At 45.9% G+C, this 20005-nt stretch overlaps 1 protein-coding gene across 1 annotated transcript in view; it reads left to right on the top strand.

The window, feature by feature from the left end:
• CTXND1 (cortexin domain containing 1) overlaps window positions 1-1618 on the top strand; it is a 3143-nt gene extending 1525 nt beyond the window's left edge. Inside the window, exon 2 of the mRNA XM_026648180.1 lies at window positions 1330-1618. Coding sequence (XP_026503965.1) covers window positions 1384-1563 — 180 coding nt within the window. The 5' untranslated portion in view covers window positions 1330-1383 and the 3' untranslated portion in view covers window positions 1564-1618. The remainder of the gene's footprint in view (window positions 1-1329) is intronic.
• Window positions 1619-20005: the final 18387 nt, after the last annotated feature.

The raw sequence follows: 20005 nt of genomic DNA on the forward strand, positions 1-20005 counted from the left end.
TGGTAGCCTTGTCTCAGCTCCTTGATTTTCACGCGGCACTGCGTTGCATCCCGGCTGTAGCCTCTCTCTGCCATGGCTTTGGAGATCTTCTCGTAGATCTTAGCATTCCTTCTTTTGGAGCGCAGCTCTGAAAGCACGGACTCATCGCCCCACACTGCGATGAGATCCAAGACTTCCCGATCAGTCCATGCTGGGGCCCTCTTTCTATTAGATTGCACGGCCATCTCTGCTGGAGAGCTCTGCATAGTTGCCACTGCTGCTGAGCTCCCCTCGATGTCCAAAGAGGAACTGAGATTCAAACTGCCCAGACAGGAAAATGAAAATGAATTCAAATTTTCCCGGGGGTGTGGCTGGTCAGAGCATCCGAGCTCGGACTGCTGTCCAGAGCGTCAACAGAGTGGTGCACTGTGGGATAGCTCCCGGAGCTATTACCGTCGATTTCCATCCACACCTAGCCTAATTCGATATGGCCATGTCGAATTTAGCGCTAATCCTCTCGTTGGGGAGGATTACAGAAATCGATTTAAAGAGAGCTTTATGTCGAACTAAATGGCTTCCTGGTGTGGACGGGTGCAGGGTTAATTCGATATAACGGCGCTAAAGTCGACATAAAAGCCTAGTGTAGACCAGGCCTTAGATGAGAGAGTGCATCAACCCTGCACTAATCACACATTTCTGAGCAGCGTGGCTGGTGATGCACCTTGAGTTTAAAAGTCACACTGCCCCCCCGGAAAGCATGAACTGGCAATACTGCCATCACTGCCAGTAACTCCTAAAATTGCTGCAGCTGAAAGAGAAATGTATAGGAAAAAATGTTTGTTTTTTACTATTTTTCCCTTTGTTTGCTTTGCGCAAGTGACAGCACTGTGACTATAGATGGTTTCCCTAACAGTTGTCTGGGTCTTTTACAGAGTAACAGTGAAGAATAAACTATTTTAAAAACAGGAGGCTGTAGGGGCAGGTGTGGCGATTGGATTTTTAAATTTTTAACAGCAAACAATGGATTAGATTTCAAGTTGATGGTGCCCCTTTAACACTGTTTTCCTTGTAAAACAATAAAAACAGCCCCTCTTTACTAGCCTCTCAGGAACAAACAGTAATGAGCTAAATTAACAAACATGGGCATCGCCACAGAAGAGCCAGACCTGGGTTCTATCTCCCTCTTTGCCTGCTGTCCGATAACATTTCCAGCCTCGCTTACCCACCAGGTTGCAATCCTGCCCATTGAAGTCAATGGGAGTTTTGCTGTTGACAACAAAATGCTATTTTCCCCATGCTTTGTGATGCATCTCAATGGTCCTGCTGTTTGATAGCATGGTTGTTTTGCAGGTGGACGATGATGGTAGCAGTAAGCACAAACCCGGATGAGGAGAGACACAAACAATGGAGGCACCAACACCAGAGCCTGTGTATGTTGATGTGGACAAAGGACTAACATTAGCATGTTTCGTCTTCCTTTGCCTTTTCTTGATCGTGATGATTATTCGCTGTGCAAAAGTCATCATGGACCCTTACAGTGCCATCCCAACTTCCACATGGGAGGAGCAGCACCTGGATGACTGAAAGGGACACTGCGGGAAGCTTTCACAGCACAACCTGGAAGGCCTTTTCATTCAGAGAAGGTGAATGTATATTAAACCGAGATACAGAGGGGTGCAAATACAGCATATTGGTTAAATTTTCTTGCATAGCAGGTTGTAGACATCATTGTGTCCCTATCTGATGGTACAGCCTATTTCTGTTATAACCTTCACATATTAACAAGAGAAATTATGATTGTAACTTGAATAGCACAAAAGCTTTCTAGGCAATAAGGCTCCCTTAAAGCTTCTAATATAAACCTCAACCTGGCATTCTTTTTCCTTAGACAATATTCCTTATATTGTTTCCAATAAATAAGGGGATGGATAGCTATCAGTACTTGGAAAAGCAATAAGGGCATTTGATCTTTCTTTGACAATGGGTTGCTTACAATATGTTTGTCAGTTATTTTTGTGTGGTTCTTAAGGCTATGAAAATGCCACACCTTATAGGTGTGCAAAGTCTAAGGCTATGAAAAATGCCACACCTTATTGGTGTGCAAAGTCTCCTGGGAATTTCTGCCCCTGGGATGGCAGTGAATGTAAGTACTAAAAAGGCACATACGGCGGAGTAGAGAGGTGTGCACAAACTTTTTCTTGGCTAACTGAGTTCTAGGCACACGCTTTCCCCTGCGGTATTTTGGAAATGTACTTCCAAGGGTCAGGATTATGAAATACACAAAACTTGTGATGATTTTCAAATGAGCAGATGTACAATTGCTCCCCTCTTTTGTTTACAGTTAAGAGTCAGCCTTGCTCCTACCCATCTGGGTTGCACAAGATTAAAGGAACAAAGGCAAGAGAAGAAGAGACGTAACTCAGAACTAGCTACTCTAGATAAGATGGGGTTATATTTTTCTACTGGTCAGTAAGAAAGAAGAGTATTTAGCAACAACTTATAACATGCATTCTGCTGTGGCGAAATTAAGTACCTTTAATAGAAGAACTTTTCACAACATTGTAATATAAATATCTTCCCAATTTCCCCCCTTAACCATTCACTAATTATTGCAGATAAGGAGGAGAAAGGGATTCAAAGAGCTTCCAGACTATATTGTGCAGCTTTGAGGTTTGGAGGGAAAGGAATTCCCTCTGAAAAATAAATCCCAGGTTCTTTATTCCCTGAAGACTTTCAATCCGGTCTCTGTTGCAAAAATTCACCCACAGCTGCCTTCCTGAAGTGACGACAGGTTTTGCTCAAGGGAGTCCAAGGAACTACTGGAGTAATAAGGAGTTTACCCTACAGGAGTCATGCTGCAGATGCTAGGTTTCAACTAGAGCTGTCATGGGTGCATCCGTGAGGAACCAGTTTCCACCAAACTTGGAGGTATCCAACTACCCACACACAGAGGGGGGTATTTAGCTATTTGCCCCCTATATTTCCAACTCCATTACCATGCTGCCAGGTGCCTTTCCCTGATAAGATTGCCTCCATGTGGTGGGATGCATTGTATAGGAAGGGGGTATCCAATGGTTGGAGCAAGGAATTAGGAATCAAGGTTCCTTGGTTTCTAGTCTCAGCTCTGTCGCAGATGTGTTACATGACCAGACAAGTTGCTTCATTTCTCTATGCCTCACTTTACTCATCTGTCAACTGAGCCACAGTAATATTTGCCTGCCTCCCACTGTGCTCTGAAGCTTAATCAAGATCAGCAAAGCACTTGGAGATCCGTAAATAAGAAGCACTGCATATAGATACAAAGTATTAATTTATTGTTACTTGTGAAGTTGGAATAAAGGGAGTGGTGGAGACTCATTATAGGGTAGGTTAAATTCCCCCCATTTCAGAGGAACCCCATAAGGTGCTCTGCACCATTTAGCCCCTGCCTTAAGGACCAGATTCTGCTGTTCTTACTCCTGGTTGTTAGCACCTTGCTCCATTAATCATCCCATTGGTTTCAGAGTGATTCTTTGTGGAGTAAGATGCTATTCCACATGATTAAGGGCATCCAAATCTGGCTCTAAGAGGTGTGGAGAGCATCGTGCAGAACTTCTCCACTGAGATGAATTTCACCCTCGGTTCATTTCTGGTGTTCGTTTGGGAGAAAGGAGTTTACTATAAATGCTAGGACCTACCTGGATAGTGCAGCTCTCTGCCCAGCTACCTGACCTGGTTGAATTACCCATTGCCAGTAATTTAGCTGACAAGTTTAGCTCTTGTTTCTGTTGGTCAGTTATCCTCAAACTGGTTGTGGATTTTTACAATGTGAACATTATTCAACATAGTGTGTGCAAACAAATGGTCGTCTATTTTGTTCCTGGCTAGGGCACTATGAGTATCTCTTTATACTATATGAATTATTGCCTAGGTCACATGGTATTGTTTCTGCTCCCTGACTGGGTGGCTCAATTTTGTCAGCTGTAGTCACGTTGAATAGTATCTTACAATGAGTTTACTGGGACTACTTGCAGAGTCCAACAGGAGTAAGGGGAACAGAATCAGTCCCATGATTGGCAAGAGTCACTTTTTTGTTCGGGAGTTATCTGCGCGCATAACTGCTCGGCCAATCGACAGTGCAAATGAGGCTTGCGATAGCCATTTTCAGCGTGAACACACTGGTGAATGTTTATCTGCACCCATGACACTTCGGCTTACTGTAGGATCCACCAATAGGACCCCAATCCAGCAAAACACGTAACCACCTTAGAGTTGCTGTTTGGGAATTCAATACAAGGGAAGCTACCTATGGATATTTCTATTTTCTACTAATAATGCATTTCTGTTTCAGCTGTAACCTCCCTTGATTCATCCTTCTGTTGGTAAAAGGAGAATTCCTCATGCTCATTAGGATTTCCATAAGCATCTACCCAGTCATCTAAGACCTTTCCATTTGAAGTTCATATCTACACATGGCTATTTCATTTCTTCATTGACCATGCAAACAAGACCTGATTTCTGCATCCCAGTCTGCTGCCACCTCACTCGCATAACCCCCCAGGTTTCTTTGGGGCTATCAGTAAAAGGCAATGCTAACTTCTGTGCCAAAAGCAAAAACACTCCTTATTTCTTGCCTTCTGAGTGTCCACTTGGCAATTTCTCTCCTGTCCTTTAATCAGCACCCATTACTCTACTGCACACATAATCCTGATCCTGCAATCCCAACATCATGGAACTTCCCTTGAAGTCAATGGAAGTTTTGTGTTAGAAACAGCTGCAGCGTTGAGCATAGATAACAATTTAAACTGCATGTAACAAGTGCCTCGGCTACTTCATTGTATTTTAAATAATTATTCTCTACTTACAATCAGAAAACCTACTCATCTTGTAGTGAATGTGTTTATCTAATACAATAAACGGCCTCAACACAGAACTTGTTTTTGTTGTCTTTTAAAAATAAGGCCGTTCTGGTTCTCGTCTGGTCTTCACAATCCATTCTGCTGGGCTCTACTGTCTGAATTGTTCATTGGGCTATAAAGGACTAGATTGTAACTTTATCCTCTACCCTGAGTAAGAGGTGGCAAGTAGACCAGAGACTGAGTCACAATTCCCTGCCTCTTTGGTCCAAGAGAAGAGTAGGTTACTTCACGCCTTTCATGGAGCAACTTCACTTCCCACAGCTACTATGTCTGGCAAATGGGAGCCCCTCCCACTGTCCCCGCAGTTGTCTACATCCTTCTCTTCCAGCTTGCTCACAGCCCAGTGTGTCAGACAAGTAGCCAGTGCTCTCCTCACCATTCTGGAGTCACAATCTGAGCAGGGCCAAGCTAGGGGAGTCAGAGGGAACTAATTCCCCTGTAGCCCCTGTACTTGTGAGTAAGAGCTGTGACAATCTAGCCCAAAGAGAGGTGTCCCCATGGTAGAATTATGGGGGCAATTTCTAAGGGACATGGTATTTTGTGGGCCAGATTTTCAAAGCTGGGGTGAACTGGGGCACAGTTGTTCTCGCTGCCCCTGCAAAATCCACCTTTGTGCATGTAGCTCGCCCATGTAAGCACCTTGTCTGCACTAACAAGTGGCCAGTTGCATGCACGTGCTTGTCCTGGTGCAACTGCTGCACCCATCTTTGAAGATCTGGCCCTTTGTACCTTGATCCTTTGCAATTTTAACCCTATTGCATAAGGGGGGAGGTATGTGGACAAGGATTCTAGGCAGGTGCAACTCAGTTAATGTATCATCTAAAATAATTTCATGGTACAAAGAGATTCTTTTTTATTCCCCTAGTTTCATTTAGCAAAATCAATTTGGCACCAATGAAACCTGCAGCTATGACCACTTTGTTTTACACTAGCAGGATTACGGCGGCAGGACTTCTAGAATTCCCTGAGTAAATCTGTCACTGCTCTTTAATAACTGTAAAAGAAACAGGAGCTTCACAGCACATAACAGGCAGCTACAAATCCTTGCCTCTGAAATGGTCCCACCGAGAATGTGTGAAGTCCTGAAAGCTTTGGTAAAAAAAAATTAATGTTTGCACGATGGTCTGGCTTCACAGGCTTAACAAGGGGAGAAGATCAGGGAACCCATTCCAATGGTGGGCCTTTAACGTTTCAACGCGCAAGAGCAATTGAATAAAACAATATGTTTGTGAGCTGTGGAACCTCTGGCGTTTCTAAGCCTACCTGCCTTTCTCAAATAACAGCAGTGATGAGGTACGATCATCATTTTATACAACCACTTCCAGATGGCCTGTTCACCAGATACGTAGAGGAGATCTCACAGATAATGGGCTCTAAGTGTTCATAAGTATGGGCTGGAGTGTTCCTGCATAAAGGGACATGGAAGGCAGCAGCTGTAGGCAGAGCTGCTCCTCCTCCCTACACTGGGGTGGGAGTAATTAGTACCATCCCCCTTTCCCTAGACAGTACAGGGGTTCACACATAAGGAGCGGGGGGGGGGGGGGGATTGGAGTTAGAGCAGGGGAGTGGCCACTCGCTGTAGTGCTGTTCCCTGTAGACTCTCTCTGGAAATCACGAGGGAGCTAATTCTGTCCCAAGAGGTCCTGTGACCTCTAAGGTTGGAGGCCAACCTTTGCCAGACAGCCATTCTGATGTCCCTTCCCTGGTCAGCTGTGTAAGAGGGGTGCTGAGGTTAACCCTTGGCTCGCAGGGCACTATGTAATGTAGCCTGTCCTAATGATTATTCTGCAGCACTATGGTATAGATGCCTAAGCCCCTGTAATTGTTTACTTTGGACTGAATTTGTAGTGAGTAACATTTGAAAACAAGGAATATTTTGGGAGGAAAAATATTGATACACTTTTAAAATCCACTGAAACACATCGGCTTGAGCCGGTATGTGCTGCATGCGACCTGCCCAATAACAGTATTTCATGGTATTTTCACCCAGGAGAGGAAACCCTTGGAAAGTACTTTCTTGCAGCTTGGTGACAAACGGCTAAATTCTTTCCTGTTGTAAATGAACCCTATTCCGAAAGAGTCAATGGAATTATACTTGCTTATACCAGCAGTGAATCTGCAGGGAATTGGAGCGGGAAATATGTGGCTGAGTTTGCAACAAAGACTCTTAAAGAGAAAAAACAGTAAGATTTATAACCATATTCTAGCAACAAACAGGCTTGAATCCTCTGAGTTCTCCTAGCAGGCTCAAGCTCCGATCTTTAGCTCAGCGCTATAGAGTGAACAACCTGAGTCACTCTAAATGCATTTATGAGAGAAGTAATTAACCCTGAATTTACAGAACCGAGACCATGTCCAATGCTAGCTTACAGATTGTCCTGAAAGAAACAGAGGGATGTGCATGATGCCAGCTAGAAAACTGCAACAGCAGCACAGCCAGAAATGTCATTCCTGTTGATTCACTGGGGGTCTGAGAGGGTAACTCGGTCCCCCACTGCTTGAGGCCAACGAGCAAGGCTAGCGCAGGAGTTGCAAGCCTTGGTAAGAAGCTATATGTGCTTACGCTCTGGCCACCCGGATGCCATAAGAGAATCTTGATTTGTGCACATTTGTGGCCTGCGTAGGTTGAAGTCTCTATCGTCCTGACAAAGGGAGATGAAGCAGGTGGCATCGAAGCATCTGGCTACCTGTATTACATATGACATAAATGCAAGGGGAGGAGAGAAGCTGTCCAGTTGCATCTCACATCGGTCTGACTTTTAACATGAACATGGTAAATGGACTTTGCAAGCGCTGCAGAGCCAGGACAACGTATTTAATCTGTTTAGTGGCCTCTGATGCCCATTAAAAATGGTGGGGCTGCAAGAGGGGTAGAGGGCACCAGTGATCATGCAAGACAGCCCTAGCTTTAGTTTTAAGAGACAGATAAGTTTATGAGCAGGATTATCTGACGGGGCCGCCTCCCTCTGCCGCCTGCAGTCCATATGTCATCAATCAGTTGTAGCACAGCTTCCAGCAGCAGGAGCAGCTCCACCAGGCGCTCTCCAGTTGCAGCAGGCTGTACTGCACCCTGCAATACATCAGCCACGCTACCTGGATGTGACGTGACTGGCGGGGCTTAGCCCCATCGTCCCGGAAGGATTGGCTGCCCCTACAGCTTTGCGCTCGAGCTGATCACACATAGGTTAAACCTCACACACCTTTTCACAGCTCTGTCCTGCTTCCTTGGAGGCGCTAGGCCCAATTCTGACATCACCTACACCAGTTTTACACTGGCATAATTTCATGGACTTGAATTCAATTCACTCCTGATTTAGCAATGCATTGAATCAAAATCAAACCGGCTACCTATACAAAAAGCCCTATTTCAGCTGATTTCTGGAGAGTTCTCTCTGGTATGGAGATCCTGGTCACATACACTTTGGAATTTAAATCAATCATATTTTTCTGTCACTCAGTCTGGAGTAGTTCACAACTGTGAGTGCCGACCTCAGGGCAGACTGTCAAAACAGCAGGGCAGACACCCCAAACTGGTGGTATGTTCTATAATTAGATTTCACCAACCCTGTAACAAATGTGAACTCCTGGGTCACTGTAACAGTCTTACGATGGAGTCACACACAGTCCTCTTGGGCATTCCAGTCTATCTTGCCACCCAGGCAAGCTGGATTTAGTGATAGTTGGTTGCTGTATTACACCAAAGAACATAACAGGTTCAGGTTGCTTCCAGACCCAAGAGACCAGTCGCTTACCCCAGGTCAATTTGAACCTCACATTTCACCCCACAGACAATGCTGGTAGCCAATCCTATAGTAAACTAACTAAGGATTTATTAACTAGGATAAAGTAAAGAGAGTTATTTACAGGTTATAGCAGACAAACATATATCCACACGAGTTATAGTCTATGGTTCCGAAAGGTGACAGAGTTGTAGCAATCTGTCAGCACTCAATGTCTTTTGGGGCTAACCCAGGTTGACCCTGGGGATTTCTGCTTCTGTTACATAGCTCCAGCCCGGTGAGAGTCCAAACAGCCAGAAAGAAAGATCCAGTTTCTCCTTGTCTGGGATTATTATCCCTTCCACCCCAGAGTCCAAACTGATGGGATAAGTGTGACACTGCACCCCATATTCTTCATAGTGATATTATTATATATGATATGATTATAGCACACTTATGATGTATTTTATGCAAGACAGGTCATGTGAGGTATCATTGGACAAGTTATGATTTTCTGAATATGATTATCCTGTTTGTATTCAGGTATCATTTTTGTATCTAAAGTTAGGAATATTGACTATGTAGCTGTATTTCACTTGTGCTTACTCTGGGTGACACTCACAACTAGTACAACAATGAAGAAGCCAGACAGTGCTGACAGCCCATCAGCAAAGACAACGGATCCTGGAAGAACTTAATCTTCCTGTGAACATTCCAGACAGCCTGTAAATAATGGCTGCTATGACTCTACAAGGACATGTGACCAGGCCACCTGATTCTGGACTCCATCATGGGATGTCAGTATTTTTCCACAAACCGGTCTGGGAACCAAGTTTTGAAACAACGGGTTCCTGCCATATGCTAAAGCTATATAAGGCAGGGAGTGACATTATCTGTTGTTCTTCACTCCCCACAGAAGAAGATGCCTGGAAACACCTGAGGAACAAAGACTGAACTGGGGGAAGTGCTGGACCCAGGCTAAAGGGATTTCTAGCCTATGAATGAAAGACCTGGGGATTCCAAGCTGCAAAGCAAATGTAGCTTGTGCCTTAAGAATCTACAAGTCTGCCTGTACCATCAGTCTGGATATGAATAGCAGATTCTTACCCTATCTAGTATATTAAGCTTAGCTTGCATTTTTGTTTATTTGTTAGGTAATCTGCTTTGATCTGTTTGCTATCACTTAAAATCTGTCTTTTGTAGTTAATAAATTTATTTTATGTTTTAATCTAAACCAGTGAGTTTAGAGTGAAGTGCGTGGGAATCTTAGCTCTGAGAGGCTGTTGCATATTCCTCTCCATATTGAGGGGGAAGAGAACTGGATAATAAATTCATACTGGTTGGGGTTTGGACCAGAGCAGTATGGTACCGCTCTGGAGTCCTAGGCTGGAAATCGGGGGGTTATTTTGGCTGTAGCCTCTCTATTGTTGGTTCACATGTAGTAGCTGGCAAGAGCACCTGCATGTACCTGCAGCTGGGTGTGTCCCTACCTGCGTGTATGCTGGTGGAAATGTAAGACCGGGAGCGTGTCTGCAGCTTTTCACAGCAGCACAATGTGAGTGGGAGCCCAGGCTGGTAGGTCAGAGGGCTCAGTGGTACCCCAGTTCCAGGTGGCACCCCAGGGGGAACCCGTCACAATGAGTTCACACGTAGATCTCTCCTTCCTGGAGGGAGTTAGGAATGCAATCAGCAGGGCATCTGACCTTTGATGCTACACAGTTCCTCATCTGGCCATCTTGTATGCAGGATGAGCACTTTACCTTAATTAATGCTTCTTGCCCTGTTTGGTGAGTTACACAATTACAGAGGTTTACAGTGCAAACACTCAAACTATAACATTATATCATGGGCTATAGTGGTTAAAAGTGAGATCAACACAGGCAACATCTTACAAGCATTTCATAAAGTCTAAACCAGGGGTCGGCAACCTGCGGCACGCGTGCCAAAGGCGGCACGCGAGCCGATTTTGCCTGGCCAGGGTCCCGGCCGCTGGCCCCGCTCAGCCCGCTGAGTGAACGGAACCCCAGGCCAGCAGGAGGCTGAGCGGGGCCGGCAGCCAGGACCCCAGACCGGTGGCAGGCGCGTCCCCCGGCTCCCCCCTCACTGCGCTCAGGTTCTGCGGCTCCCGGGAGTCTGAGCCACTGCCGCCGCTCCCCCTCCTGGAGCTCCCCCCTCCTGCTGCCCCAGCACTCTGTGGGGGAGGGGCTGTGCACGCGGCAGCGTGTTTTGCCTCCACGTGGAGCCAGTGTCTGACTGGCATGGGCATGGTAAGGGGAGTCCTGGGGGGCAGTCAGGGAGCAGGGGGAGGGTTGGATGGGTTGGGAATTCTGGGGATCCTGTCAGAGGGCGGGGAATGGTTGGATGTGGCGTGGGAGTCCTGGGGGTCTGTCTGGGGGTGGGGGTGTGAATAAGGGTCGGGGCAGTCAGGGGACAGGTAGGGGGTAGGGTCCTTGGGGGGCAGTTAGGGTGGGGGGTTCTCAGGAGGGGGCAGTCAGGGGACAAGGAACAGGGAGGCTTAGGTAGGGGGTGGGGTTCTGGGGGGCAGTCGGGACAAGGAGCAGGAGGGGTTGGGGGTTCTGAGGGGGGCAGTCAGGGGGTGGGAAGTGGGATTCTCCCCCCCCCCATCCTCTCTTTTGATTGTTGAAATATGATAACCCTAGGCGAGGGGGAGCCGGGGGGCGCATGGGGGCTGGCACCTGCATGCATCTGCTGCAGCCTGCAGGAGCCCCTGGGGGGGATCGCCGGGCCGCAGCCTGGGCAGGAGGGGGGGCGTGGATGCTCCCCGCTAGCGGCGTCGCCACCTTTGCAGGGCTGCTGCCCCCCTGCACTGCGCTGGCTCCTCCATGGCTAGGGCTCACTGCCACTGCAAGCGGAACGCTCTGGCTCTCCGGTGCCTCCGGAAGGTGGCTTCTCCCTGCCGAGCTGCTGCAGCGGCCCAAGCCCGGCAAAGCCAGTGAGTGGACTCGGGGCGGGGGCCACCGGGGTGGGGAGGGGAGGGCTCACGGGGGCGCTGTGCACCCTTCAGGGGAGTTCAGGGGGCAGGGAGGGGGCAACCTGGTCTGGGGAGCAGCCCCTGGGCATGGCTGGCCCTGGGCAGGCTGGTCCCTGGGGTCTATAAAGGCTCGTTAGGATTTGCCTCTCAATGAACCGATGTGCAAGGGCTGGGGAAGGAGGTGGAAGTTTCGCCTAGGGCCCAAAATATCCTTGCACCGGCCCTGCCCCAGGGGGTGCGTGCCCCCCAGGTTAAGAACCACTGCACTAAACTGATAAGATCTGCATTTTAATTTAATTTTAAATGAAGCTTCTTATACATTTAAAAAAAAACTTGTTTACTTTACATACAACAATAGTTTATAGACTTATAGAGAGAGACCTAAAAACGTTAAAAGGTATTACCGGCACGCGAAACCTTAAATTAGAGTGAATAAATGAAGACTCGGCACACCACTTCTGAAAGGTTGCCGACCCCTGGTCTAAACACTAAACACATTCTTATCAATTTAACATCTAATAGCTATTTTGATAATGCTAACATTCTAGAGTTGCCAACTTTGGTTGGCTGTATTCCTGGAGGTTTCATCTCATGACATAATTAATTATTCCTGGAGATTCCAGGACAATCCTGGCGGGCAGGCAACCCTATAACACACAGCTAAGCAAGACTGGTTTCTAGCTACACATTTGTGAGTGTTTGGTGAGGGCCTTGGCAGGAGCTGGTACCTGGTCTGCCAGCATCACATGAACGTCTCTGATCTCGCTAGCTCCATTTTGAAGCCAAGCTCCCAACTACTTCTCTCTGCTCCCTCTAGATTTTGCTCCTCTGCTCTGTTACAGCTCCTGACACCATCAGCTGAGCACCACCAGCAGCCGTGAATGTGTTTCTCCTATAAACAGCATGGCCAGGTCCTCAAAGGGATTTAGGAGCCCAGCTCCCACTGAAATCAGGATCTGAGCTCACATAATATACTAGAGGACTAGCTCATATTGTTTGTTCTTTGCAAGGCATTTTACTTATACAGCAAATCAATTAATATGAAGTGCATAACAGAGGCAGAAATAGAAGGAAGAGGACTGCATTTCCCTTCCCAAAATGTGCTGACAACTGAAAATCGAGAATCTGGTTGACTGGGGACAGTTGGAATGGAACAAGTCGTGACAGCGTACTTCATCATCTCCTTTCTAAGGAAGCCATGTGATCTTAGGCAACATCAGAATGGCAAAATGCAGCTCTATTTTAATCAATAAGCATCAGCTTGTGGCTGGGTATATCCAGAGAGCTTATTCATCAATTAATTGCATGGTGCTACTTGGATATGCATGTTCACACACATATTCCTAAACTAGCATCAGTTGTTATGTAAGATTTAAGCTAAAATAATGGGGGAGGAAAACGGTCTCTTCTGTAGATTACCAGAGCAGTCCATTTCCCCAAGCTGTCAGTCTGGTTTTGGGCCTTCAAGGAAGGCTAGGGACCAGATAGGCAGGGAGTAGCACTAAGGTATTGTGGGTTATTGGGATTTGAAGAACTCCAGTTTTTGTTAAAGGGGGAAGTTAAATTTATTGGCTATGAGATAGACAAAAAATGATCCAGGCAGCAAACTTAAAACGTGGAGAGGCTCATTCCTTTCACCTAAGTAACTCTTCTTAGAGTGGCACCTTCATAGTTCTTTGTTTCTGATGTAATTACATCTCAGCATTAAAAGTTGACAGGAAACCAAAACTGTGTTGAACTCAGACTAAAATGAGTGATGTCCCTCGAAAGGAGGAGCAGCTGAGTGGTATGCATGGATTCTATCCAATCTGTCATTTAAAGTAATGGTAGGGCAGCCCAGAGCCCAGCATGAGCACTCTTAAGTTAACTTTAAACCATTATATATTTCTTAGTGAAACTACAAAGTATATTCTCCTTTCCCACCAAGCAGCAATACAGCTAACATCCTAAACAGAACAATTAGTTTAGCCTAACATATATACTTCTGGCTTGGAATTGAAAGCCAGGGTCAATGTAAATTTGATCTACCAATTTCTCCTGAAGTTCTATTTAATGAGGTCGCTAATTCTGCTCTGAACAATTATTGAAAACCATTTTATGACCAGACATTGCGGGCTTGGCTAATTAAGGAGTTATGAGCTATGTGCATATGTTTTATGGAGGTGTTTGCAGGGTGAGCCCTGGAAAGAGAGACCATCGCCATATATAAGCAAACAAAGAAAGCAAATCTAACTTATTTCTCCAGAGTTCAGCAATGATTTACGTGCTTCTGTGCTCATGGATTCAGCAGAAATCCATATTTAACCTCTCAGACCTTTAATTGTATGAACTGACAATACGCACATCAGAGTTCTGTCATGATCTTGACAACCACGAGCATCCATGGCCTGGAAGCATAGACCTCATCAGGTTCTAAAAGCCTGACTGTGAAGCATAAAGCAGCTCAGGGTAGGAATTAAGACTGATGATTTACCTTCCTGATGCATGTTTCCTTTACATCTTTTCCTCACTGGTCCACAAAGCATTTTCTCTCTCTTGTCCCTCGCCTCTTACACCTAATAAATAAGAACACCCAGGTATTTTGCCAGAGAATAAGGACACATTTCTGGGCTTTTGGGGATCCAGGAAAAGATAAAGGATTCTCAGGGAGCATTTCCTCCCCTTGGAGTTATAATTCCTTTCTGTGCTCAATAGTTTGCAAGCCCACAAGAGTGGAGCTGCTGGAGAGAAGAGGATGTGGGAGCTCCATTTTGATTTTATTTTTATTATTGTGTCTGTTTTCTCCTGTAAGCTGGGGATCTGAGCAAAGCCTGGAGAAATAGACTTCTGTTGGGTTAGGCTAAGGAACCCATGAGAGTAGAAGACTGTGCTTTGGTGAGCCCCCTTTAATGTTTAAGGAACCTAATTCCAGGGAAAGCTTTTGCAGGTAAAGGGAAATCCTTTGGTAGGGAGGGTCAAACCATTGAGCCACTGGAGTGGGGGATAGAACTTTGGAAATAAAACCTTCTAATCATTGTTTGTATAAGTTTACACACTGGTGCATGAGCTGAAGTTCTCTTTTGCCCCGGGGATCTCCATTATATTTGACAGATGCCCTGGGTACCGCTCTTTTGTAACTTTGTCTTGTGGCTTAAACAATCCCCTGCTGTTTTTACAGCCCAAACACTGTAGCTTTGGGCACCTTTTCTGTTGTTGCTACATGCTTTATGACAGTGGCTCTCAACCTTTCCAGAGCACTGTGCCCCTTTCAGGAGGCAATTTGTCTTGTGTACCCCCAAGTTTCACCTTACTTAAAATCTACTTGCTTACAAAACCAGACATAAAACTACAAAAGTGTCACAGACATACTATTACTGAAAAATGGTTTAATTTCTCATTTTTACCATATAATTATAAAATAAATAAATTAGAATATAAACACTGTACTAACATTTCAGTGTATAGTATATGGAGCAGTATAAACAAGTTATTGTCTGCATACAATTTTAGTTTGTACTGATTTCGCTAGTGCTTTTTATGTAGCCTGTTGTAAAACTAGACAACTATCTACACGACCTCTGCGTACCCCCAGTTCAGAACCACTTATGAGATGAGTAAAGCAAAACTGGACACAGGCAAGACCAGCATGTGCCATCGATGTATACCATGGCATTCTAACCCTTTTGTGTTATGCAGTATTCCTTTCATTTAAAAATGTCTCTAGTGATTTTTAAACTATTTGTATTTAGTTGTACTAGTAGCACCTGTAAACCCCAACCAAAATCAGGACTCCACTGTGCTAGGACTTGCACGCATGCATAGTAAGAGATTTACCATCTATACAGACAAGACAGACAAAGGGTGGGAGGAGGAGCAGAGTTGTGAAGTAAATTGTCCAAGGTGACAGAGCAGGTCACTGGGCAGCCCAGGATTCCTTAGTCTCTTTCCCATTGGACCAGGCTCTCCTAGCAATAATACGAACCTGTGGGTGTGCAGTGAAACAGCTCTTAACAGAAATAAACCCTCTCTCTCTTAGTAATGCTCAACAGCATCTTGTTTTTTGCCCTCCGCTGTGTATTGAGAAGATGATGTCACTGAGCTGTCAGAGATGCCAAGTACTTTCTCCTGCCTGTGTTTGAAATCTGCACTCGATGGGCCAGATTCTGATCTCATTTACATGGCTGTTACTCCATTTTTACACCTGTGTAGATGAGATCAGAATCTGGCCCCATGTGACCAATGGAGCCTTGCTCAGATGGTACTGGATGCAAGCCTGAATAGTGGATGCATTCTTAAAAATGTTCTTCTATCTAGTGGGTGAAATCCTATCCCCAGTGAAATCAGTGGGAGTTTTGTCTTTGACATCAATGGGACAAGGATTTCACCCTGTACATCTGAAGCCATCCTCCTCCCTCCAGTGGAGAAGTCATACATGACAGTACTGCTGGTTTTCCATAAGGGCTATGCTAGGAGCAGGACACTGGCATGTTGACCTGGATCCTACATATGTTCCATTCACAGAACCTCTCAAACTTCAGGGAGTGTTCAGGTCTTGAGGGCTTATACCAACAGAATGGAGCAGCTTAAAACCTTAAAACACCAGACTCCATGCACTGACTGTCACTTAACCTTTCCCGCAGCTCTCTCTCTCTCACCATTTAAGCAGAAAGCGCACTTTCCATTTGTCATGCTAGGGACAACTGCACAGATGAGATTTCTCTTTTAAAAAGAAGTTCAGCTCCTGGGAATGGTGGCTGCCTTTAGTTCTGCAAGAAATAAGAACACAACACAAAAGATTTATAGGTTTCCAGTAAACACATCTGTCTTCCGAGACCATTGCAGCTATGCTACTACCCGAATGAAAAAAGTAATTAGTATGTGTACATCAAGATCAGACCCCATTAATAACAACGTGCCATGCTGGTTGGCCATCAGCAGCTGTTGTCAATACAGATTTTACCCTGCCTTTTCTTCAGCATACAAGAAACTCCTCCTTTTTGTCTCCAGTGAGACCATAGCATCATGGTGTCCATACAACAGTAATGCTCTTAGGCCAGTGAAACATTCCCCACCTCTTAAGCAATGTTTAACATTATAGGGTGAAATGCTGGCTCCATTGACTTAGCGGGGACAGGATTTCAGCCATATTTGATAAAGAACTAATTGCAAGGGACTGCAGAAGAGATGGATGCTAGCATTAGAATAGAGAGGAAGTCGTGTGTTGAGGCACGGGACCAGAGCTCAGGAGATCTGTGTGCTATTCCCCACTCTGCACCAACTCCCTGCGTGACCTTGAGCCAGTCATTCACTCTCTGTTCCTCAGTTCTGTATATGTAACAGCCCAGGGGAGTTGGGAGGATAATTCTGTAATGACTGCAAGGCACTCAGCTGTCCAATGGGGTACACATAAGTACTAGCGGGAGAGGTTAACCAAGAATATCTGAATTGGTAATACTGGACCCTGTGTTTGTTGATGGTGATTATCAAGGAGAGCAGGTTGCTAGGTGTCCCTAAGGAAGCACTGTGAGCAATTTCCTCTGTTCAGGCACTGAGCTTCCAGGAGCGCACCATGGGCATAGGAGGTTGGGAGTGGAGTTGGGCTAGGTGTCACCTCTTCAGAGCAGCTCCTCAGCCCCCTGCTGCAAAGTTCCTTGGTGCCCCACTGAGTTATTCAGGCTGGGCACTGGGGAGAAGATTCGCCTCTCAGTGGGGTGTGGCGACAACCACAGCCCAAACAAAAGAAAACAGGAGGTCACGCCTGTGGTGCAGGTACGTCCTGTCAGTATTTCCAGCATCAAACTCAGATTTCAGTCTGAACCTGGGCATCTCACAGGAGCACTCCGCACCATACAGGATGGAACCCTTCATCAGTTTCTCACCATTGCAGCTGCTGGGGTAAGATGAGCCATTGTTCGGAGAACCCTGGAGAGCAGGATAACAGGGACAACATTCCTAAGCACAATGTAGATGAGATGGTGGGTGTTTTCTGGATGTACTTTGCTATCTTAAAGCACAAAGGACAATTGAGAAAGTGAACAGGGAAGTGTTATCAACCCCTTCACATAACACAAGAACCAGGGGTCAACTCAATGAAATTAATAGGCAGCAGGTTTAAAACAAACAAAAGGGAGTACTTCACCCAACACATGGTCAACCTGTGGAACTTGTTGCCAGGGGATGTTGTGAAGGCCCAAAAATATAACTTTTTATAAAAAGAGTTAGATACGGTCATACAGAATAAGTCCACCAACAGCTATTAGCCAAGATGGCCAGGGATGCAACTACATGCTCTGGGTGTCCTTAAATCTCTGACTACCAGAAGCTGGGACTGGATGACAGGGGATGGATCACTCGAAATCGCCCAGTTCTGTTAATTCCCTCTGACGCATCTGGCACTGACCACTGGTGGAAGATAGGATGTGGGCTAGATGGACCATTGGTCTGACCTAGTATGGTTGTTCTTATGTTCACTGTTGGTATTACCCCTACACTCGAGAAAACTGGAGCACAATCCTGAGCACAGGCTGAACTGCAAGGAGACACTCGTGGTAAAAGGCAACCTTTCTCGAGTAACACAGCATGAGACTAAAACTGAGACCTTCCTCACTTGTGGGCATTAATGAGTCTGTGGACTTTTCCACAGGAATTGAGGCATTAACTTTTGATGTCCTGACAATGGTCTAAGACCCTCCAACTTCCAGCAGAGAGTGATCTGCACCCGTGGATCCCTGCTGTGGATGGACTCTGCTGTAGCTGGAGATTGCTCTTTGCATGTCATTCTCTCCTTCTTCTTTACCCTATGGAAGCCCTCTACAAGGCTGGAGAGGAAATAGGAGCAGGAGGTCTCTGACAAACTCCACTTCCTCAAATCTGCACAGCAACACAGTGTACGTTACTACAGAGTCTACAGTCACTTAGTTAGCTCTGGCTTTACCTGATCTATCAGCTCACGTCCCGCAGAGAGGACAGGGACACAAGTGTCACACGCAAACTTTGTCACCTCACTGTTGACCTTTCCCAGATCTAGAATATATCTATAGTGTACTTTCAGGGCACCCAGCTATAAACCTCCTCTACTGAAAACAGACCATTTATTACAGATCTGTTCTCCCCCTCAACCAGTTTCTTACCCAGGACAAACCGTTCTCTCTCAGCCCAATCACGCCTTAGATTCCTGAAGGGCCTCATGCCAGGGACTTGAACGAAGTGGGTTTGAAAAGTTTGAGAAGTTATATCTACTGCTGACTTCCATAAATTCCAGCAGCTTAGAGAGGCATATTTTTCCAGTACAGAAGCTGGGCTGGTTCATTGCCATATTATATCAGACTCAGTTAGGGATTTTAAATCTAGCTTTAATTGTTTTTCAGTTAATTTACCTGCTACTGAAGCAAAGCTTATTGGTCTGTAATTCCTAGGATCAACCTTAGCAATTAAAAAAATAATCAGTATGACACTGGCTGAGCTCTAGGTCTCTGCTAGAACGACTGATTAAATGGTAAATCATGTGGGTCTGATTCTGTGCTGAGCTTCTGGGATGTGCAGCCCGAGGTAGTAGGGCAAAGATCGCTTTTATGTCTGGATTTTGGGAGCAGCCCCCAACATAAATTAGAGCAGCCCTGCGGGCAGTTTTCATTTATGGCAGCCTCAGGAAGACTGCCTGTGAACTGCTCTGCAGCCCAGTGTCCATGGCAGTATACACTATGGACACGTACCCTACTGCTCCCAGCTCACCTCCTACACCAGGGCTAGTAAAGGGTACTCTGCACTCCTCCTGCACCAGAGGGATTCTCTCCTGGGGCACCTGTACAGCCCCTATTCAGTGCCAGAGCAGTGTATAAGGTGTGGAGGTGGGGAGAATCTCTCCCTGTATTTCTGCCAGCAGTTCATCCACTTAATTCTTAAATTCTTTCAGAGTTCCTGGATTAACCATCCCATCCCGGTGACTCTTTGGCATTCAAGCTATCAATCTGGGCAACACCTCAGTCCCTAGTACTGTCTCCCCTGTATTGCCTGCAAAAGAGTAACTCTGGGGCAGGTATCTCTCAATTATTCTCTGTGGTGAAGACTGATGCAAACATTCCCTTATTCTCCTTGCTTGCTGTAGTGCTTTTAAGTGTCTCAACAATAAGGAGTCCCTCACTTCCCACAGAAGGTTATTCTACAAGAACCCTCCCCCGCCCCATTCATGGTTCAAAATGTTCAGGCTACATTTTCTTTGCTAATGTAATCCATCTACTCCTGTCTTGTACCATGCAAAGCCCCTCCTCTGACTCATTGGTGTTTACATGCGTCAAGGTACTTGGAGAAAATCAGGTTGCCTCAGCTCAGAATGCCCACTACTAATGGACTGTGTATAAGGACCCTACTTACATCTATGGGGGCTTAACCAGGACAGTATTGCAGTCATAAGACGACGAGGACGACACCGAAGGCAACTC

Source organism: Terrapene carolina, unplaced genomic scaffold (genome assembly GCF_002925995.2).
Source record: "Terrapene carolina triunguis isolate 2854851 unplaced genomic scaffold, T_m_triunguis-2.0 Scaffold67, whole genome shotgun sequence".
In the NCBI taxonomy this organism is placed as follows: domain Eukaryota; kingdom Metazoa; phylum Chordata; order Testudines; family Emydidae; genus Terrapene; species Terrapene triunguis.